General features: G+C 35.6%; 2 protein-coding genes across 10 annotated transcripts in view; one reads left to right on the top strand and one right to left on the bottom strand.

Moving 5' to 3' along the window:
• The window catches only part of LOC138315360 (uncharacterized), a 34967-nt gene extending 33835 nt beyond the window's left edge, over positions 1-1132 (top strand). For all 5 annotated transcript variants that reach the window (XM_069256323.1, XM_069256324.1, XM_069256321.1 and 2 more), the window contains one exon: positions 507-1132. In XM_069256323.1, the coding sequence (XP_069112424.1) occupies positions 507-788 (282 nt within the window). In that variant the 3' untranslated portion in view covers positions 789-1132. The remainder of the gene's footprint in view (positions 1-506) is intronic.
• A 2734-nt stretch (positions 1133-3866) lies between these two features.
• LOC138315362 (uncharacterized) overlaps positions 3867-24750 on the bottom strand; it is a 32764-nt gene continuing 11880 nt past the window's right edge. The window contains exons 1-3 of one of the 5 annotated variants that reach the window (XM_069256328.1): positions 11985-12123; positions 7018-7225; positions 3867-6724 (exon numbers count right to left, since the gene is read on the bottom strand). In XM_069256328.1, coding sequence (XP_069112429.1) covers positions 5723-6724; positions 7018-7152 — 1137 coding nt within the window. In that variant the 5' untranslated portion in view covers positions 7153-7225; positions 11985-12123 and the 3' untranslated portion in view covers positions 3867-5722. Of the gene's footprint in view, positions 6725-7017; positions 11712-11984; positions 12156-19125; positions 21961-22388; positions 22567-24750 lie in introns of those variants that run through there. The other 4 variants (XM_069256331.1, XM_069256326.1, XM_069256330.1 and 1 more) reach the window with 4 other exon arrangements.

Here is a 24750-nt window from a genome sequence, read left to right as displayed (position 1 = left end):
TTGTTTGTCATAGTTTAAAACCGGACATGTCGACGATCGATCGTGACCAACCTCGGATGAGTCGAATACCCTCTATTACTTGCTTACTAGAAATTTAAAATATGGTTCGCATAATGCGGCTTTTCATATTTCCAACCTCTATATCTATAATCTTTTCTCTTCTAATCTTGTTGCAATCGGGAAAGAGTTTCTGATGATATTCATCAATCCCAGACATTTGAGAATGAAAATGGTACCATTTTACTTCCTTTTAATCGGTTTTCTCTTCAATTCATTAGGCCAATTTCTATTTTTCAGCCAATACTTTGATATCTTTATAGATAGGAAAATTTCTTTACACTTCTTGAACCCTCATTCTCAAGATTTTGGTAGCGGTGGTGGTACTAAGATGCATTTTTCTTGCCTATGCAAATGGTGGAGGCGATATATCGCTGGTAGTTTCCATGTCTTCATTTCCTGACTATTTTAATTCTCACTCCTACTCAACTGTTATTTCCATCTTTCAGCACTATATATCCAACTTCAACCCTCCGCAACCCAATCTCAGCTCTCGGTCCAGTGTCAATGCCACAGCCAAGAACATGCGGTTGCAGATGTTTAATATGTTCTTATCAGGTAACAATGGCCGTCAGTCACCGTCACGAGGCTTGGAGTGGACCAAAAGCAGACCCTTGTCGCCGCCATCGCATGAACCTCGGCCCAGACGAACAGGCCGCACCGTACGTACCGACCGACATAATACTCGTTCAGAACGTGTATTATCAGTGAACCCTCTGCTCTATCCATGAAAATGGCGTTAATGCATTATATCCGTTGACGACCTGGGAGGAACCCCGAGCCCCATTTACAAGGATATGCTGTTTCCTTGTTTCCTTTGGAGAGACGCCACCATTGCAGACGGAAACGCGGGCTGACCACCACGTGACTGACGTCATCAGGGCACGACCCCGCTTGCCAGATCTAACACAACGCGTAGTCCCGTGATTAAATGTGACACTACTATTAGATGATTTACATCTAGGTGATAATTGTTGAGATCCTATCTCGACAGTTTGTTGGAATTTCAGCTTCATTGTTCTTAGTTAGGAATGCTGAATTTGAATAAATCAAGATAAATTGTTGTAATTTAAAATTGTATTTGTCCTTGTTTCGTTTTTATCTGAAAGACATATCTGAGTGGAACGACAGAGATAAATGAACATATACATAAAGAGATGGTTTAAATGCAGTTCAAAACTTACATGTAATTTAAATCCAAAGTTTCAAGGAAGAAATGAAAAATCCTAAATTTAGTCACCTCTTACAACTTGCTGTAAAACAGTGGTACGGTATCATGACCTCTACCTTCAAGTCAACTAGCCAATCTCAGCTTTGCGATTTCAAACAATTGATAAAAACGCGCCTTTAAAACAAAACTGGCCCATCCTTAAAGTTTTGTGTGGAACATTTAAATTTACTTTGGTCTGAATATCTGCAATGCGTGATAATAATGATAATTATAAAAAGAAAACAAGAAGACTACAAAGGAATCCACTAAAATGTCATGAGAGATTCCAGAAAAGTACATTGTAAATGTGTTCTGCTCTAAACGAAATTATGATGAGGTCCATAATATCCCCGCCCTTACCTTCATCAACCACAATTTCTCGAACTTCAGTATACCTAATGACCTCGCCTAACCGCATTTTGTTCGTCCTCGTCCGCCTAAAAAATGTTTTCAACCATTGACTGAACCAATTATGTAAGTGAATTAAGATTTCAAAAAACCTTTACTGAAAAAGTAATATTCATTTCAAATGTTTAGATAAACAAGCTTTCTTGTTAATTTGATAAAATCACATCCATTTTACTGAAATGCCATGTTCCATTTTGGAAGTCGGAGTTTTCTCCCGTGAAAGTCAGTAAATATATCAGTACTGTACAAATGTGCTACAAATCAGCTTTAGGAGGAGAGCCCCAAGTATAATGGTATCGGATACATTCACTCGGCCTCGGTACTTCATTAAAAAGATAGTGCTACGAATCGGACCCAAAAGACCCCTTCAACTTAATTATTTCTCAATCCACCATTTGCATCAAAAAGAACTCCGAGCTAATGTTATCCACTCCGGTCAAAGTCTGAGTCAACCTCAAATCACAGCGACTTTTAACAGCCTAAGATGTACTTCAAGCATTTGACATTTATATCACTTTTATAGGATGATACAGTATGTAATACCTAGCCCCGTATAAGTCTTGATGCAATACACGATTCACAACATCTTTTTAACCATTGTACTTGGAGATAAAAATGGGTGACAGGTCTACCTGATCTAAACCGACTCCGAAATCCCTCTTATGTCATTCCGCGTCTATTGAAGAGAACCGCTTTCAAAACATCATAATCTAATAATTTATTAATAGACAATGGTGAAAACACCTGGGACCTTTTTGGAGCACACTTAAATTCGAAGCCCAACTAGCAGACTGTTTCCTCTATAGATCCAATATATCACACGTTAATGTTCTAGCACTGCTTTTACTCACGATCTGCCTCGTATTGTTTATTCTCCTCTTCAAGGACAGCAGAATCAAACAATAATAGATTTCTGAAAATCCCCTTTTGGGCAGATTTCATACCGAAGTAAAAGTTTCGGAGCCTGCTGATTGGGTATTCAGGGTGCATTAGTTGCACATGCTTGAAAAATGTGTGGGTTGGGCAATACAAGTACATGTCAAATATGTAAAAAAAATGAAATTTTGAGAGGAGAGATAATCAAGATGGTATATTGGTCAATTTTTAGTGCGGAATTTAAAATAAAAGACAAGATGGAACCCCAATCAACCACCTAAATTTTTTATCAAGATACTACTTCTAAAAGTGTGATGACCTTCAAGAGTTGTGATGAATGACCGGATTTGAAAACTTCATTTAACCTTGACAGTGGTAAATATTCACCTTGTCTATAGCAATGATTTGGTTCTGCGGTCTCTTTAAGTTAGTCCGCTAAACCTGCCTATACTATTAGTTTTTTTTTTCAATTAAGATAAAACAAGAGGCCCATGGGCCTTATCGGTCACCTGAGTTCGGATATAGAATTAAACAAAAACATAAAAACACCAATATACTGGCCCTTGAAGTCTGTCAGTTATTTTATAAATTTGACTTTTTAATTTATGAAGAGTATTTGCTTCCAGAACTCAGAACGATGGGTATACCGTCACCTTCATCAGTCAAATGGCTTTGAAATATTTAGAAATATACAATAATTCATTTACTGTGTTTTCAAGCTGACATTAAAGTAATTAAAGTAATGTTGATTAACTGTGTTAGATTAATATCAAGTGATAAAGTTGTATTTCTTGTAATTTTCACCATCACAAACTCTCATAAAACATACAACTTTAATCAACACGCTGCATGTTATCAGATAATTAATCAATAATGAAGTTCTTTCTAACTACAGTATAAATTTAAGGTATAATTATCAGCAATATTTACTTTCTTTGCAAATCAGGATCAAAAACGGGAAAAAAAATGATAAAAGACGTACGCGTACAATTAAACCACTGTTCTAGGTGACAAGCACAACATATATTGATAAGTTAAGGCTGTTGATGTGGGCTGAAGATATGGACACTAATGCATACCATTTTATATTAGCTAGATAAACATTTATTTCGTGGGAAAGCTCGCTGGAAGCTAATTCAGATGGTTTGCAAATAATTGTAAAAAGTATACATTTGTATATGAATGAACGATTATCGGTATAAGCTCTTGTCCAGAATTTATATATTCACTAGCATGTAGAAAATAAGGACGGTGCGAAAATATTATATACACAAATTAAGGTGGTTTGTAGCATACATATAACGTAACACATATCTACTGAAACAGACAAGCAATACTTTATTTAAAATATACAATACTTCATTACAAAACTATTGAGATGGTGTCGGTTGTGTTTGATATGCACGTTATTATAAGGTCTATTGGGTAAGTTTTTGAAAATTATGTTTGATAGATGAATACATTTCTTACATTCAATGTTATAATAATAATTTATAAAGTTGTTTTTAATAATATTGATTATAAAATGATTTTAGAAACATTTATATTATGAAGATAAAATATGTGTGAATAAATACTATTACGATGCTAATTTTCTGTATCATTTATTAATTAGTATAATTAAGTAATAAGTGGTTTGTGTTGGAAGGCCTAACCTTAACACTTAGTTTTACAATTACACTTGACCTTACACTTACACGTACCCTTTATCTATCGCTAGGGTTAGTGTTAGTGTTATGGTTAGGGTTAGGTTAGGGTAAGGGTTAGAGTTTGGGTTAGAGTTAGGGGATGATACGCATATGGGTCAACATGTCAATGTCAAATACCTTTTCACGTGACATGGATGGGTGGAGGGTCAACTTTATTGTATCATATGTTGATGCTTGTTCTATTAGTGGTTATTTCATTGAGACGGTGTCGGTTGTGTTTGATATGCACGTTATTATAAAAAGGTCTATTGGGTAAGTTTTTGAAAATTATGTTTGATAGATGAATACATTTCTTACATTCGATGTTATAATGATAATTTATAAAGTTGTTTTAATAATATTGAGTATAAAATGATTTTAGAAATATTTGTATTATGAAGAATTCCGCGATTTCCATTTCAAAACAAGTTCGCGAAGATTCGTTAATTCGAAGAGATAATCGCACAATTTATGAAAGTAAATAGCACGCGAAAGGAAGATGGTTTACATAATTACAATAACGTATCCCATGCAATTTAAACGAAAATATAGATAATAACAATGTAGATTAACAAGTAACAAATGTAGATGATTCCTTATATATATGAAGTATTGTTAACTGCCAAATCAGTATCGAGTCGTTGCGATATACACGAAAACATATACATTACATTGATTGTTACATCTTCATACCTTAATTTTAGGTTCTTGTTATCGTGTTATATGTACAAATATATTCATATCATCTTGTACTAGAAAACGAAATAAATAACGAAATGGTATGATTTTATTATAACAGACCCTCCTAAACATTTTATACCTAATCATTTATTCACATGAGATATGTCTCAGGTGCTCTAATAATGCTTCAATGTCATTTAAATGTTTAGTATTATTCCGAATGGTATATTGGTGGAAGGAGTAACGGGAGTTCTTTATACGACAATCTTCCGAAATCATTCATTGATCATTCACCAAAACATTAACCAAATACATACCAACACAGTTGCCATTACTTGAATATATATGATGAGTAGTGATTTCAAAGCACTCACTTGAATCTGTATTATAATTAAACAGATTTGTTATCTGAAAAGGTTGTGTTGATTACTTAAACGTCCTAGTAACAGCCTATGTGTCTCTGTCTCTAGGTCTGTCTGGTCCTAGAATCACTGAACTAATCCCCCGATTCTTCTACCTTATCCCTATTTCTATCACGCCATCAAATTCTTTGTTTAAGTTTAATTACTAAAAACAATTTATTCAAAACGTAGGTTCCATGTCTAGATACTACCCTACACTCATTAGTTTGTCAACGGGTGATAAGTGAAGCGTAGCGTTGTGCGATTAACAGTAGGTCTTCCGCGATAGTCGTGATTACGAAAGTGTAAATCCTACGAATTCAAAATGTCACTAAATGCATTACCACAATTACATAACAGTTAGTTCAGATAAAATAATTACACTCTGTACTTTCTTTGTTTTACCAATATTGATTAAAGTCAGACCTATATATCACGTTAGGTCCAAACTCATCGTAATCGGTCTGTGTAATCCACAAACTCTCTGTAGTTGATAGACTGCCCCTAATTGATCCTCCTATCCATGTGGAGGATTTTCTTTCAGGGGGAGCCACGACTTTGACCCGAAGCAATGACGGCATTAAAGTCTCCAGTTCTTTTTGCAGTCTTGCTACTAGTCCTTGTGCCATCGTATTACTTCCTGAGATGATGATATTACGACACAAGTCTCGAATGAAATCTTGTGGACATGCCGTTATGCTTTTCGCAATCAATTCATGGATGCCGAATGCATTACTACCGACCAAAGTGGGGTTAAACATAGCCTCCATACACTGAAATCTCTCGTAACCAAGACGGATGGTAGTTCCATCAGAACAAGTGTAATCCATTTCGATGTTATTCACCTTTTCCTCTTCGGGAGTGGCAGAAACAAAGGCATGGAGGTTTTTCATGTTTTGAACTTCCTCTATTTCACTGGCCGTGGAAAACGTGTAACCCTTTATGGCGAGAAGTTCGATCAAATAATTGGTTATATCGTTGCCACCGATATCGCATCTAAACATGGTTTGTGGGAGTTTGTAACCTTCATAAATACATCCAACAGTAGTCACCTCATAGCCCGAATCTATAACCAGGCCAGTTCCTCGCCCTGAGGAAAACAATGATAGTAAAGTAGGTCCCATTACATACAACCCTAGGGGACTGAACTTCTCAAACATGACCTGCGTCATTTTCTCTCTGTTCGTTTTCGGGTTTAGAGGTGGTTCAGTCAACAGGACATTTGTTTCGGAGGATTTTACGAAGAGGTCGTCGAATGCATATTTCCAGACTGACTCCATGGCGTCCCAATCTGTTACAACCCCTCGCTCTATAGGCCTTCTTACATCCAAGATATCCATGTATGCTATCGCCCCATCACCGACATAGCAATTCTTCGGTGGCCTTCCGCCGACTGTTTGTCCCTGAAAGAGTAAGTGCAAATACATTTTACCAAGATTGTTCAATTTATAAAAGAACGTGTATCACTTAAAGAAAAAATATTATCATATGAGTACAAATGGTAGTAAAGTAATTACTACATGATTTATCACATTCTATCATATTTCATTCAATAGCAGCAATGTTCTTTATTCATCCTGTATCAGATGACCATACGTTAAGGATACAAATACGAAAAGTTTTATCATGTTATCAATGCAATCTTACATGGAGTCTTGTAGTTACCTATCACGCATTATTGGAACAAAAATCATACCTCATACAAAGGTATTCCTACGACGGTTCGGAAACGACTCCGTGGAGCATCGTCTCCGGCAAATCCGGCTTGGATCTTATAGGAACCGTTGTCAAGGACTACTACACATACGTCATCCTCGTCGGTACTGGACATTTCGATAACGATGCACACACACCATGTAAATCAATTCAAAGGTAAAACAGGCACAAAGATTCGGTTCATCAAACTGTAAGTAGAAAAACAATGTTCTGTAACTTGTTTCCATTTGATAACACAGAAGAAACGAAAAGTTCATCAACAGTTACACAAATTGAGTTTCAGATTGTATTATATACCTAAATGTTCTATTACCGTTTCTCATTGGACAGTGCAGCATTGTGACAAGATATAGGAGAAAAGCTCATGATAATATCTGTAAAACATTTTTGTTGTATCATAGTATAACATTCATACATCCATTTCATATGAAATCATTATCAAAACAAATCACGATTATCACTCTTAAAAGAGTTAACACCTTTCTTCCATCATGCTCATATTTTTAAGTAGTTGACTTCGAATAAATTTTCAAGAATTCGTTTAGGAGATGTTACCCAACCAGTGACTGACGTTATGACGAGTAGTATACAATGTGTACAATATCACCTTATCAGACAATTCACCAGGATAGTACACAAAGGTTTAAAAAGTGTCATCAATAGCCATGTTATTACAAATGTGTGTATAAGATACACTTCTCAGGAATATTTAATTGCTTTGTAATCCAGAGTCAAAATTGGAAAATATTAATAATGAGAGACGTCGTGTTCAATTAAATCACTATTCTAGTTTCCCTTACACAATACGTAGATATTGCTTAAGTAAAACGAGATAATAGTACTAGCTAGTGTGGCTGTGGATAGAAGGACCACTGCATACCACTTCATTTTCGCGTTATTTCGCGAGAAAGCTCAAGTGCGAAATCAAATGTTTCGCGAATTGTAAAAACGTAACGTTATACAGTGTATATGAAAGCAAGATTGCCAATATTAGTCTTTGATTCCTAATTTATATATACACTAACATGTTGAAAAACGGAAAATACTACATATGCTAAAATAAAGTGGTTTGTAGTATACATATCACGTAACTATGGTAACTCATCTTTATGGTACACCACACAGCTGGCGTTTTTAAACAGATAAGCAATACTTTCATACAATAAATAAACAATAATTTATTACAAAATCAAGTTCCATATAATAACACATATATGTGTGTTTTACTTTAATTTATGTGTCACGCTATTGGTACGTACAAGAATGTTTTACAATATTAAATGTCTTACAATACTTTGTTCAGAAACATTGTACCGTAAACCAACTTTCTTTCGTGGATATCAAATTTCGCTATCTCCATTTCAAAGCCAATTCGCGAAGATTAACATTAGCGAAATGAATGAAATTTGCTATCAATATAGATGAGGAAGGTGCTTATTCGCGGTGATTTTGTTTCTCGGCTTGACTTGAATCTCGAAATTCGCGAAAGTAAATAACATGCGAAAGAAAGTGAGTTTACAGTATCAAAGTGCCAAGTCCCATACAATAACAAGAGATCCCAGAGGGATCTTGGCGCCCACCAAAGAATGATCTATATCTGACAAAGGAAAGATGGATCTTTTCTCTACTGTACTCTACAGTGTACTACATATAAAATTTGAGACAGATCGCTTCAGTACCTTTTGAGAAATAGCGGTAACAAACTTCAACTATCAAAATCCAAGATGACTCCTTGGCGGTCATCTTGTTGATCAATCGGTCCCAAATCACAATATGCATAACTAGGGCCCTAGGGGAACCTACATGTACATGTGAAATTTGAGAAAGATCCATTCAATACTTTCTGAGAAATAGCCATAACAAACTTTGAATATAAAAATCCAAGATGGCTGCCTGGCAGCAATTTTGTTGACCGATCGGTCCCAAATCACAATATGCACAACTAGGGCCCTAGGGTAACCTACATATGAAATTCGAGAAAGATCCATTCAATACTTTCTGAGAAATAGCGATAACAAACTTTGAATAACAAAATCCAAGATGGCTGCCTGGCGGCCATCTTGTTAACCGATCGGTCCCAAAATGCAATATGCACATCTAGGTCCCTAGGGGAACCTACATGTGAAATTTGAGACAGATCCCTTCAGTACTATCTGAGAAATAGCCATAACAAACTTTAACTATCGAAATCCAAGATGACGGCCTGGCGGCCATCTTGTTCACCGATTGGTCCAAAAATGCAATATGCACAACAAGGGCCCTAGGGGAACCTACATATTAAATTTGAGAAAGATCCCTTCAGCACTTTTTGAGAAATAGTGATATCAAACCTTAACTATCAAAATCCAAGATGGCCGCCTGGCGGCCATCTTGTTTTTCCTATCAGCCTCAAAATCTGTATGGCACAAATAGGGACAAAGGGTAACCTCCATGTGAAGTTTGAACAAAATTCCTTCAGCAGTTCTCAAGAAATATCGATAATAAACTTCAACTGCCAAAATCAAAGATGGCTGCCTGGCGGCCATCTTGTTTTTCCGATCAGCCTCAAAATCTGTATGGCACAACTAGGGACCAAGGGTACCCTCCATGTGAAGTTTGAACAAAATCCCTTTAGTAGTTCTCAAGAAATATCGATAACAAACTTCAACTGCCAAAATCAAAGATGGCTGCCTGGCGGCCATCTTGTTTTTCCGATCAGCCTCAAAGTCTGTATGGCACAACTAGGGACCAAGGGTAACCTCCATGTGAAGTTTGAACAAAATCCCTTCAGTAGTTCTCAAGAAATATCGATAACAAACTTCAACTGCCAAAATTAAAGATGGCTGCCTGGCGGCCTTCTTGTTTTTACGATCAGCCTCAAAATCTGTATGGCACAACTAGGGACCAAGGGTAACCTCCATGTGAAGTTTGAACAAAATCCCTGCAACAGTTTTTTAGAAATAGTGATAACAAGCATTGTTTACGGACGGACGACGGACGGCGGACGACGGACCACGGACGCAGGGCGATTTGAATAGCCCACCATCTGATGATGGTGGGCTAAAAATGCAGACGATAACCAACCTTTTCCTTAGGTATATGTAGTATTGTTAACTTACCAAACCGGTATCGATTCGTATCGATATACACGGAACATATATTGATTGTTACGACCTTGCTTCATTTTACGTTGTTATTATCATCTCAAAATCCGTGATGTTCATCGCACAAAAATATAACATCTTGCTCTAGGCAAAAAGTTTCTAAAACGAAATGGTATGATTTGATTGCTACAAGCCTTCTCACAAACCAAAGAGTGATATACTTCGTGAATATTTCATACATTACTAAACACTTATTCACGTGAGACTCCCAGGTCATCTAATAATGATTCAATATCCTTTAATTGTTTTAGTATTATTCCGAATAGTTTAGTAGTAACAGGATTTCTTTATACGACAATGTTCCAAAACATTCATTGATTATTCATCAAAGATACACAAAAATATTTGTCATCGCTTGAATACATAAGATGTGTAGTGATTTTAAAGCACTCTGTTAGAACTTTCTACCTATTTCTGTCAAAACTAATATTTGGTTTATCTTCCAATGATAATACCAGTATACATTGCATTAGCCATTACATATGACGTATTACAGATACGAAAGCTGCCTTCATAATTAACTTATGATGACATGTCGATGTCAACCAAACAGAGTAAACTGCGGTCTCCACACAATATTGGGCCCAAACTCCTCATAGTCTGACGGTCGGATCCACTTATCCTGTACCGACGACAGACTTGCCACAACTGACCCACCTATCCAGGTAGAGCTACGTCTCTCAGGAGGGGAGACAACTTTTATTTCAGCCGGTAAAACCTTTTTCAGTTCTAGATCTATTCTAGTAGCTATATCCATTACCATTGTGTTACTACCAGAGAGAATTATATTTCGACAGATGTCTCCTCGCACATTTACTGGACATGCCTGTATGCTTTTAATAATCAGATCGTGTATACCGCACAGATCACTTCCAATCAAAGACGGATTAAACATGGCTTCCATACACTGGAATCTCTCGTAATCCACAGAAATGCTGGTTCCATTAGAATATGTGTACCCCTTTCTTACATTTTCCATGTTTTCCGTCGCTGGGTTCCGAGATACATAAGCACACCGTTCCTTCAACAAGCTAACATCCTCGATTTCTTTCGTGGTGGTGAAGGAGTACCCTCGTTTTCCGAGTAGCTCGATCAAATAATGAGTTACATCATTCCCACCGATATCAGATCTGAAAATAGACTGAACCACTTTGTGTCCTTCATATATACATGAGACACTGGTCACTTCAAATCCAGAGTCTATTACAAGGCCGGACAATCGTCCACTGGCATACAACGACAAAACAGTTGGGCTCATAACATGTAGTCCTAGCGGCTGGAATTTCTCGAACATCACTTCCGCCATTTTTTCTCTGTTTGATAGTGGATTCATTTGAGGTTCTGTTAATAGGACATTATGGTCAGAAACCTTTACACGGAGATCATCGAACACATGGCTCCACACTGCCTCCATAGCTTCCCAGTTAGTAACGATTCCGCGTTCTATCGGTTTCTTAATGTCCAATGAGTTCTTTATCGCCTCATCACCAATGCAGAAATGTCTTGGTAATTTCCCATAAGTCCTTGCTTCCTTTAAAAGAACGACATCAAAAAAGTTCATCGGTTAAATTGGAATTAATCTGCATTTGAATTTATAATCAACAAATAGAATGAGTAGGCCTATCATTCAGGGCTATCTCTGGGTCAAAATTTGGATTCGCCAATTGAAATTAGCGAGTCGCATGTTGATATATGATTCGCGGGGAAAATTTTTAAATTCCTCTTTATTGATTAGAAGATCTAGAAGGGAAACAATGCCAAATAAACATGTATTTTCAATTACGAAAAGGCAGATTTATCTTACCTCATTGAATGTCGTCCCAACAATTGTCCGGAATATACTCCTTGGAGAATCGTCCCCGGAGAAACCTGCTTTGATCCTATGGGACCCGTTGTCAAGGACAATACCGGAATCCTCCTCATCTGAGCTGGTAGACATTTCCTATCACTTCATTGAACTCTCTTTAACCTTCACCTGTAAATACCTACATGTATTATTTAGGTACAAAAAGATCACCACCGGATAGCTGTGTGGCAACAGATGTAACAAGTAGTTTGGTCCTTTTATGTTTACCAAAAGAATCTAACAACGGTTCACTATAATAATACAAATGTGGCGTTGAACTGTGAATCTTCAAAGGAAGAATCTGCAGTCTTGTGGTGTGTTTCTCTTGGACTGCCTTCTATTTTACTAGGACATAGTCAACGGGCAGATATAATGACAGTGGTAGTAACCCCTGGAATATCGAGGATGATTGTTGGATACCTTACACATCTCGGCCATCGTATGATACAGGTGGAAAGTTAGTATATCTGGTTAACTGTTTTCATTTTTAACATCAGCGAGATATTAAGAGAAACCTAACAGAATCTAAGTTGGAATCATGTGTCATTTGCCAGAACAACTACAAACATGTACAACCGAAATCAATCAACTATTAGTTATTAGTTCATATAAAACAATCTAAAACACAAAACGGGTAATGTATATATTATAACTACACAAGGGAAGTGACAATTACAATTGCAATTGCCGAGAAAAATACAAGACCAAAATGAATAGCAAAAGTTGTTCATTATGTTACGTGGCAATAAAATTAGGCCTATTTAGTACTAGGCTGATATCTGAGTCTCTAGAATGTTAAAGCCGTGTAGATTTATTAATCACGGCACTGTTTATTTTGGATATGCATATTTTCACCATAGACATAACGTATAGAAGGCCTTGTATTATATCATACTTTTCTCAAAACCAAATCCTTGTGAGTATGCTCAGAAAATATCTCTAATTATGAAATGCATTGCCTTTACAAATTCTGTTACGCATGCATTTTTATAAATATACACCAGAGAAAATGAGTTTTGTTATAATAATCATCAGTATATATTATTTGTTTACTTATTTAGCTTCATCCAACTCATAAAATGTTTTCCAATAGTTTAATCAGAGATGGTTTGTCAGAATATTTCATGTACTTTTTGAGGGCAGTGAATATTCATAAAACATGGATATAGCATTGACATAACACAAATAACTTCGGCAGTGTATAGTCATTATACATGGATATAGCATTGACATTACACAAATAACGTCGACAGTGTATAGTCATTATACACGGATATAGCATTGACATAACACAAATAACGTCGGCAGTGTATAGTCATTATACATGGATATAGCATTGACATTACACAAATAACGTCGACAGTGTATAGTCATTATTATACAAATATTTCATGGCCTACTGTGCTCTAGTTCATAATATTTAACCCGAGGTGGTGGTAATCAACAAATGTTATATTGCACGAGGCCGAAGGCCGAGTGCAATACAATATTTGTTAATTACCATCACCGAGGGGTAAATATTATGAACTAGAGCACAGTAACCCATGAAATATTTGTTTTATTACATAATCACAAGTTTTTCAGTTGAATATTATTATAAAATGAATACGACAATCACTTAACAAAATCATCAGCACCGTACCGTACGGAAAAGCTTCAAATCCTATTGAAGATTGACGTATAAACCACGTACGGCACGTTGTAACTCCGGTTTGGATGTCTTATTGTCTTCTTTAACAATATTAGACCTGCATGCAGCCTTTTGATCTAATACATTCGCCGTGTCCGTCCTCTACTCGATAAACGTCTACATGACGTGCTTGTTTCGAGATCTATAAAGCTAGCGCGAAATTGAACGTGAACCTTTGTGACGTCATAATAACGTAACTCACTGTTACGCGCGATTCCTCGGAGGTTTTCTACAAAACTAGACAACAAGAGCGAGGTGTTCCTAAAGCCGTGCAATATAACATCTCGAACCGTGCAATATAACGTTTCCATGGGAGCGTGCAATATAACTTCGAACCGTGCAATATAACAAGGTTTCATTGAACGGTCGGTGTAATAGTTGAAAATATTATATTTCTTCATATATAGATTGGTGTAAACAAATTATGTAATAAACATGGATATAGCATTGACATAACACAAATAACGTCGAGACTGCAATGTGTTAATAAATAAACATTTTTATTACAGATATATCGCCATAGAGCCCGAAATTATGTTATCAAAACGAACACTGATTCGTCACAAAGATGTAAGAAACAATCATTTAATTTTGATATCGACAATTATTGTAGTACACGTGTTTTATTGTCCAATTTGTTTTAAATGTTAGCTCAGTTGACAGTGTAGCATCATTTTATAATGCATAAGCAAAGTTTAGAAAAAATGTTTTGTCGTAAATCTTATAAACAGTGTTAAAGATGAACTGCCCCACATGGTTTCCTTAACACCGTTCGATCATTTGTTTAATACCAAATAACAAAGGTTCACGAATATTGGGGACGTCCCTGTCTGAAGAATACACTTGGTCCATATTCATCGTAATCGGCGGCCGTTATCCACATCGTCTGAGCTGCTGATATTCTCCCTATAATGGACCCTCCAATCCAGGTAGAGTAGCGTCTTTCGGGAGGCGCAACAATTTTGATCCGGGACTCAATCGGTAGCATTGCCTGTAATTCCTGTTTCAATCTAGCTACCAGTCCTATAGCCATTGTGTTGCCACCAGCAAGAATAATATTACAGTAAAAGTCTCTGATAACGTCTCTTGGGCAGGCGTTTATGCTGTTTATGATAAGTTTGTGTATACCAGGAGCATCACTGTTGATCAATGTCGGATTGAACATGGCTTCCATGCACTGGAACGTCTCATAGCCAAGAGAGACGACAGTCCCTCCCGAACATGTATAATCTGTTTTGATGTGATATTTTTCTGCTTCAGGGTTGTTAGATACGAAAGCACATTGTTCCTTCATCCGGTTTGCTTCCTCTATTTCTTTCGTTGTGGTAAAAGAGTATCATTGTTTACTCAGTAGTTCGATAAGATAATGAGTGATATCATTGCCGCCGATATCGGATCGGAAGATGGACTGTGGTATTAGAAATCCCTCGTAGATACATCCAACAATTGTTGTCTCATAACCGGAGTCAACCACAAGACCGGTCAATCGTCCAGGAGAATAAATTGACAACACATTTGGAGATATCACGTTCATTCCTCGCGGATGAAATTTCTCAAACATCACTTGTATCATTTTTTCTTTGTTTGACTTTGAATTCATAGCTGATTCAGTCACAAGTATAAAGCCTTCAGATGGTTTTATGAGATGATCGTTCAATACGTGAGTCCATATCTGCCCCATGGCATCCCAGTCCGTCACTACTCCACGCTCGATTGGTGTTCGAACATCGAGAACGTCGGTCATATCGATTGCTTTATTTCCTATGTAACAATGATCCCCACCAAGGAAGCCATTTCCCTGAAAAATGTATATGTACGTTCTTATAATTACATCAACAAGTCATTATGTTGCTGAAGTACTGACTTACAATATGTATAGTTCCTACTATGTTTGATGTTATGTTCTAAATGCCAAAGAATGATATTTAGTATAAATGGGTAACTGTCAATCTGCACGACTCATTTTCTCATGTATTCAAACTTTCTGAAACAATGATAATGGAATAAGTACAATACCTCATAGAAGTGTGATCCTACAATCGTTCGGAATATATATCTCGGAGCATCCTCTCCAGCAAACCCAGATTTGATCTGATAGGACCCGTTGTCAAGGATAACACATGGATATCCGTCCTCCAAACTCGCCATTGCTGGTAGCCTGTTTTATCTCCTGAAGAATCATGCCATTTGGTTCCACCTGTACATGTATATATATGTCATACAGGAATAAATACACTCAGCTTCTCGGCGTTAAGAATTCATTACTTTGTGTATATAATCGAACTCTTTCTTCGTTGATTATTATTCCTCTTAAATGTGCACTTTCATTTGAATTAGAACACTTACATATATTGCATTGGATGGGTTTAAATTTCACAAATGACATTATGCTTTTAGATACATTATATTTGATTTTCGGTTATAACACTTTTAGAAAAAGAGTAAAAATGACGCCATAAAGGTACATTTTGTAGAAAGAAGTATAATTATCACAATATTTGGGCAGGAATCCGTCGCTCTTTTGAGCTGATTATTCATTACATTGGCTTAAGATGGAGTTAAGATGGGGTTAGACAAAAGACACATGGATATACATGTATGACATAATAATATTATTCGATCATCTCGATTTAGCACACTCTAATTATATTAATAACCAATGTATGGAAAAGATTATTCATTTTAAATATTGGGATTTTCTTAAATACTTATACTGGTAATTAAAATCAAAGTGCCAAGGCCACTCATAGATGCTGTGAATGAAGGACTCAAACAAAGGAATAAAGAAATTGGTTTTTCATTTAAATATAGAATTTAGTAAACTATACATAAGTGTGCAGTGTTGAATTTCGGAGTTTAACAAAAAATATTTACGATATACCCTATTTATTTTATGATATATGAAGTTTTTCAAGAACAATAAGTCGAATAACTTATTATCCTGAAAAACTGTAATATTTTATTTCTAAATTATTTTTGAAATAACGATTTCAACACCAATGAAACCAGAAACACAAATACATATATGTATATATGTTTCTAATAAAACCGTTCAGAATCTGAGTATCATTTTTTATAATTCTTTATTAATTACTAAATTATCAATTTCATCAATGTTTCTTCAAAGACAAAAAAATAATAAGTGAACATTTTCGTATCTTGATATCCACTTAACATTGAAGAATATTTTCGGAAATATATAACATTAGAAATATCACCATTTCCGGATATGTTTTGGTTTCCTTTTTAGAAAACTAACATGGGTTGCTTTGACGACTTTTGACTAATAAATCATAGCCAGATACTTTTGCCAAATAAAAGGTACACTATTTCATTACGTATATCACTCAGATTTCTTTTTAAATTCACAAGAACGCTAGCCGTTAACATCAAGAAAACTTCATGTAATGTATCGGACTTTAGCAAGTCTTCGTAAGCCTAACAGTAACTGGTTGGCGAGATATTATCGTGCAGAACATTTATCGTGTGTCAAGTAAAGGGTACATTATTTGGTTACTTATAACAGTCAAATTTCTTTTGAATTCATAAGAACGCTAACATCATGAAAACTCCCTGCAATACATCGGACTTTAGCAAGTCTTCATAAGGCTACCGTACATTACACGGCAATATGTTTATTTGTCACTTTAAGTTGCCCGTACATAAATAGATCTATATCATCATTATATTTTGTAATTTTATGTTTATGTTTAAACAAAAGACAGAACTCCCAGTGACAGATCAAGGGAGGAAAACGTACGTACTAAAAACTATTAACTTTTACTGCGCAATAATATCTCAGATATAGTTCGTCAATACAACCAACACAAAAAACTTTATAAGCGTTATAAGAACTTTCTTTTGCAGTTACCTTCCTAACATTTGATTACAATAATCGATCATTAGCATGAATTACGTAAAATTTAAATAAACATACACAATCCAAAATCCATCGAAAGTCTGTCGCGGAGGAAGACAGCGAAGAAGGCGTTGTTCGTGATTTTCGGGAGACCAGTGTTCTCGGAGTAATACAAATATCATAGAGTCCCAACTGAATACTTAAAACACTCCATTCATGGTGTATACGTATGTACAAATTCTATGTCTGTGGTTTTGAATATTGGGGTTTTATTTTTTCATACTATCAAGTATTACGTGAAATGAACAAAACAACTTTTAAATTTCATCGCAGAGTGGTTTCATTGTTTTGATGTGCACAGTCTCGCCGAGTGTACCTAAGAATGCTGTTTCACAGCATTAAAAACCCACTAGTGTCAATTTCATTTTTATGAACATGCAGCATTATAATTAAGTAGTTCTGCTCCGGGCATTCATTTAACTAATATAAAACACAAAACATTCAAGAATATATTTCGTGCAAAAATCACAGCAGAGTTCGGTGTTTTATGACAAAAACAGCGGGTAAAACAGATCAGTTTGTTGTCGCCATCCGATAACCATCTGACTTGAAAATGCATTAATGCAAGTCAAAATCGCACTGGTGATACTATGACTTATGTTTATATAATATTTTTTATCCTGCAACTGCCCCACATACTGCCGGATAACTACTGCTGGATAAACTTGTGCTTTATCCGTCAATATGAAATACTTTACGGAATTTTTTAAGATATCGAAAATCTCGTATGGTGGTGTCGTCTTTTCTTGAATACGTACCCGGCCTACTATACCTTTCGGTCGGTACTGTAAAGTAACTCTTTGGTGGGTAATTATTGGTTTTTTTTCTCAGTATTTTCACATTGTTTCAGTGATATTACACACTGAATAGAAATACAAGTACTGTTTTCGAATGCGCTTATATATTTCCCACGGTAGTAAAAAGGAGTATAATACTCTCCTTCGGTTTAGTGAATGAATCTTTTCCTGTGCATCAAAGAAGCGTCTCGCTGCGAGTAAAACCAAGTAAATAACTGGCAATTTGCTTTCGTTTTGAATGTCATAATGGTTGCAGGATAAACAGAAAACACGGTTAGTATCTTACAATACAAGAATCAATTACTAATGCTCGACACAGAAAGCGGAGATGCTCGGTTTTCCTAAGTCTCGCACCAAAATAAACCTTGTATTGTAAGATACTAACCATGTATTCTCTACATATCTGATGTAAAGCTATGTAATTTGATCACAAACTAAAATGTGGTATTCCTTAAATATCAAATTATAAATCACCCCAGTATCAGCCATAAGGAACGCAAGTAAACGAAATAAATAGGTGGCCTCTTTAATATATTTAGATCGGGATCTGTCATGAATCAATAATTTCTTTTTATGAAATTAGTCTTGAAAGTAACGTTTTTACTAGACAAGGCCAAAGATAAAAGTTCTAAGACCCATTTAAAATACTAAGTTGCCTGAAACCACACTATCATTTACAAATATAAACACATGTGGCAATACATTTTTTATTTACTATACACAGTTATATAATTATGCAGTAATTAATATATGAGTATAAGTAAATGAATATATAAATGCCTTAATATTTATATAATAAAAAAAGAGATTTCCAATGTTTTGATAAAATATTAGACTTTGCTACATACAGACTGAAAACAATCAAATATCTGAGCTTATCTTAAAACAATATGCAGTTTATCTTATGCTTTAACCTTCTTTTTACTAAAAAGCAAACACTGGCCATGAAACATCGTAAATAAATCATTGACCTTTTCTTCTAATATCTGTCTTTTTTAACAAAAAATAAAAATAAATTAAAGTTATGAATACTTAAAGATGCTCCACCGCCGACAGAGCATAAATGATATTCATCATTTGAAAAATATTTGGTGTTTAGTTGTGCAAATATATGTCTAATTAACACAAAAAAATAATCTAAAATGACTGATTTCGCCTTTGGTGCATGCGCAATCAGTACTTCATTCTATATAGGATATAGTGCCGTGGAATTTTTTCGGGATGCAATTAATTATTTTTCATATTTTTAACTTGAAGTCAAATTAAAAGCTCAAACTTTTCAATGGTGGTAATGGTGTAAAGTAAGTAACTTTTGTAACTTAAGAAAAATACTTAATCGTCTGCTCCTGTTTTTGATAGTGAAAAAACCCATTTGTCAGCGGTGGAGCATCTTTAAAGGCCCACTACCTTTCCGAATCGACTTTTTTAATGGGAATGTAAAAACGATATTGATACTTTTGTAGAATCGCAAAAGTTATTTACTTACTGTTTATATTAAACTTATCATCGCCATCTGAACAATTAAATTCATATAAATTAAATACAAATTTTCATAACGCGGATTGTCTTATGCTTCACGCCGTCATCCTAATTATCGCGCGTGTTGACGATAAATCTTCACTGTTAACATAGATTGAGAAGGAAACACTGCATTTGTTTGTTGTTGTAACCTCATTTTTGGCCATCGATCTATATTTCCTGATGCTATTATTGTTAGAAGAATTTTGTGTTGTTTCCGGAAGGAAGTGGGCCTTTAAAACATTGAGAAAAATAAGCTTTCAACACTGTATATCCACAGGGGGCCAACTCAATGAAAATGGATATTGTCATACATTTTTTGTATATGGTGGATGGACTGATGAGTATATGACAGTCATGTTATTTTTTTTTTAAATACGAGATTTGAAAAATTATTAAAAAAATCGGGATATTTACTATAAAACAGAGAAAGGGACGACAGTCGCCATCTTGTTGTACATGTATTTGCATTCTACACCAATACCGCTAACCTGCTTTCTTGTACGAAATAAAATGACCATGCATCATACAGTCTTTCATTAATTGGGTATTATATTTCTTAATACCTGAATTGAAACTCATTGAATGAAAGATTGAAATAGAAATAGAATTGCTTTTCATAACTTTTACTATAGAATGTTCGCCGTTAATTTTCGATTTTAGCTATCAACAATCCTGAGACGTGGTACCTAGGCCTGTTTATATCAAGTGGCAATCATAGAAAAAATTCAGTATATCACAAAATATAATAGCACCATTAAAACAATATATTGCAATGTATATATATGCTATGGACGCATCTAAATGGTGATGATAGACTTGATAGTGTTCCCTTTTAATTTCGTAGCATCAACGCAGCACATCCGCTTCACTGTCAGACCTGATACTGGGTGGAGTATTAACACACATTATACGTCGAGATACAAATCATAGTATATATGAAGAATTGGTCATCAGGATGCGGATTACTGCCCCTGAAAATGCATGCTTTTGGTTAGGTCTTTTGAAATATCACCATACCACAGAAAATCCTGGATTATAAACAACGTTTGGTCCAAACTCTTCGTAATCTGCAGATCTCATGCACAAATTTTGTGTAGTCGTTAGACTTGACACGATAGACCCCCCTATCCACGAAGAATAAAGTCTTTCAGGAGGCGCAATGACTCGTTTTCTGAATCTGGTAGGCAATACCTTCCTCAATTCCTGGTCTATTCTATCTGCCAATCCTGCTACTTTCGTGTTTCCCCCGGAAAGTATAAGATTGACGTAAATATCTGCTCGTACATGTATAGGACAGGCCTCTATGCTTTTGAGGATCAATTCATGTATACCGCATGCACTACTTCCAATCAAAGTCGGATTAAACATGGCTTCCATACACTGAAATCTCTCGTTTCCGAGACAAATTGTAGTTCCGTCTGAACATGTTAATTCTTTTTTTATTTTATCCTCTTTTTCCGCTTCAGGATCCAAAGAAACGAACGCACACGTTTCCTTCATCGTTCTTACTTCCTCTATTTCTTTTGGTGTGGTGAAGGAGTATCCTCGTTTTCCTAGCAGCTCGATCAAATAATGAGTGACGTCATTACCACCTATATCTGATCTGAACATAGACTGAGCGATTTTACGCCCCTCGTAAATACACACAACACTCGTCACTTCAAATCCCGATTCTAACAAGAGAGCCGATACCCGCCCATTTGCATAATGAGACAGTACATTCGGGCTGAATACAAACATTCCTTGTGGCTGGAATTTCTCAAACATCACCTGTGCCATCTTTTCTCTGTTCCATTTTGGATTCATTTGTAAGTCGGTGAGAAGTACGTTTTTGTCAGATGGTGTTGCGTCAAGACTTTTAAAAGTGAAGTCCCATATTCTTTCCATGGCGTCCCAATCAGTCACAACGCCTCGCTCTATAGGTCGGCGGATATCAAGGGCGTCCATATCATTAATAACCTCATCGCCAACATAACACTTCTTCGATTCGCCATCGTTCGTTTTGTCCTAGAAGAAAATCACACTGAATATGTTTGACAATTAATTAAAATGGTATTTATGTTAAATTCTACATTGAGCTTCGAGAGTAAAATGGGAAGTAAGAATACTAAGTACAGACCTCTGTCTAGTACCATTTCTCTTCATACGGCATGGCGAATTGGAAATTACATTCTTGTATCACATTATATGTAGCATCCCCTTTCAATGGATCCTAACGTCTCGATATACGGTATTTTGCCAGCTTTGGTGACAATGCTTAACATCAGAGTCGGACACATCTCTTAATTTCTTATGTGGAATTGCGGCCTTTTATCTTTCTTGATATTTTTTACAACATATTCCCAGATGACCTTTGCATTATTGGTTGACAGATGTTTTATTTTATTAGAGTGTCAATTAATTGTTTAAATTAAGTTGATTTAATAAGAAATTACCTGATGAAGTGGAGCTCCAGTCACTGTTCGAAATAAAATTAGCGGTGCATCATTCGCAGCATAACCTGCCTTGATTGTGTGGGATCCATTGTCAATGACAACACAGTCATCTTCTATGTGCGATTCCGACATTTTATCTTCACTTATTCTTTATCTTCGCCTAAGTCTTTATCCAGACCTGCAAATATCTATATTTGTACTACACATGAAAATAAAAATAAATCCAAAATATCGACCAGTGAGTTTAGGTGAACACGCCGTATTCGCCATCGCTTTACAAACGTATGTATGTAGGATATGAATTACTTCAAACAGTAAATTTAGCGAAACAAAGGTATTCTAACCGTGTAGATAAATTAGAGGGTCAAAATTTCAGGGCCTCTTTGATAACTCCCTCTCTCACATACATGCATATGACCAGGTATAAGCCAGTGGCGTAGCGCCCGTGCATGCTTGCATGCTCAAGCATGCAAAAATTAATCTGACTTACATTTTTGAACAGTCAGAAAAAACACAACATTTGAATACACGTGACACTGCAGAATATAAATTATGTATAAATACATATGATATGCCCAACTGAATGCCTAACATAACTTTGTGCACATTTGAAGACTTGAAGATTGGCAATTCTGGAAATTTATTAGAATAGTCTATATATTTCCGGTTAACAAGTTGTTAAATATGTTTGAATTTTGTCGAAGACAATATTAGACTTAAACTAAAGAAGAAGACTTCTTCACCAAAATCCCTCAAGCAATTGTGGATTTTGAATCGGGAAACACTTACGAATACCAAAATAAACAACATCGCATGAAAAGAAATATTCTAAAAACATATAATTATCTTAAAAATGATAGCAAAACAACTTAATTAAAGCAATTGCAACATGTTCTTGACCTTAGTAACGAAAAAGTGAATTGATCAAATTTGGTTCACTTCCCGCCCCGTTAAAACGCGTGTTAATCCGTGATTTCTGGTGTCACGAAATAGTTGACTTTTATTTTGTCGAATATGAACAGATTTTTGATTTAGAAAAGAATTTTTGTTGTTGTAATTGTTAGAAATAGAAAAGAATAAGTAAAAAATAGGTCATTAATACAATTTTTTTTTATTGAGGTGGTCGAGGACTGGTCCCTTCTTACGCAATTTCCACCATTTTGACAGTGGTCTTTGACTCGCTGTCATAAACAAACCAACACGTAAACTTAATTATAATTTTATTTAAAATAGTCTCCATAAGTTTTTCACCAGTTAAAATAACTCAAAATTCTTCCATTACTTACTAATTTAATATTTACACCCAAATCCGTGTTTTTTGTTCGAGCACTTGTCACGGGAGTCTAGTATGTATACAATGTATATAGTTTTGCATGGTTATCACCTAAATATTGTGACTTCCATTTAACCATTTGTTATATACGTTAAAAGTTACCAAAGAAGTAAAATGGTTACTACATTGAAACAATTTCCCGTCAGCTTCTGGGGGGCTTCGCCCCCCATACCCCCTACCGGGGCTTCGCCCCTGCACCCCAAGGCATGCAGGCCTATACAGACCTAGCTACGCCGCTGTAAGCCAAAGGGTAGCAAAATCGAGTCATTTATTCGGTTAATTACAATAACATAAAATATTTTTGTATACTCAGTAGTTCCGAAATCGACATCGAGCTTCTACTTTCATTTTAAAGACAACTTTAACACTTGTACACCTTTGTGCTGCCTTGCCATTTGTCTGATGGAGACATTGTACACTTAGCACTTATCATGGAAACGTCACATAAAATGTTCTCAGGTTGTATAACATTATCATTACATTAACGTGCATTTTCTATCTAACAACTTTGAATAAGAATCAATCAAGATTTTTTAAAATAAAATATGAAATAACATACAAAACAACGAATGTAATACATGCTATATTTATATGATGCATTGATGAATTAACGTATATTTTTAAAACACAAAGAAATATATCGTGTTCATTAAAATTTTAATGGTTACACAGCTTTCATATAATAATTTATGTGAAGAGGCCTTAGCGTCCTCCTGAGTGCTCACAGCTTTTGAACCTGGATGTCAATACGAACTGTGTGCATATTTACCAGAGAAAATGACTAGACTCTAGTCAATCAGTCAGAGACTCTTAACTGTCATCTCATACACAGAGTACAAACGCGATAACACAGTTTCAAAAGAAAAACCTGACGATTCTGTTTCATTATCGATATGGACAGAATGAAAACGAAAGTACATGTAGATCTCCCTTAGCAAAATAAACTGATACTCATCAGTGATCACCAGTACTCAGATCTCTTAGAATTACAACTATTGCAATTCTGTATGTTCTGTAACGTTTGTGTAA

Source organism: Argopecten irradians, chromosome 2, assembly GCF_041381155.1.
Source record: "Argopecten irradians isolate NY chromosome 2, Ai_NY, whole genome shotgun sequence".
Lineage (NCBI taxonomy): Eukaryota > Metazoa > Mollusca > Bivalvia > Pectinida > Pectinidae > Argopecten > Argopecten irradians.
Note: the sequence above shows the minus strand (reverse complement) of the source record. Positions and strands in the feature narration are given on the sequence as shown.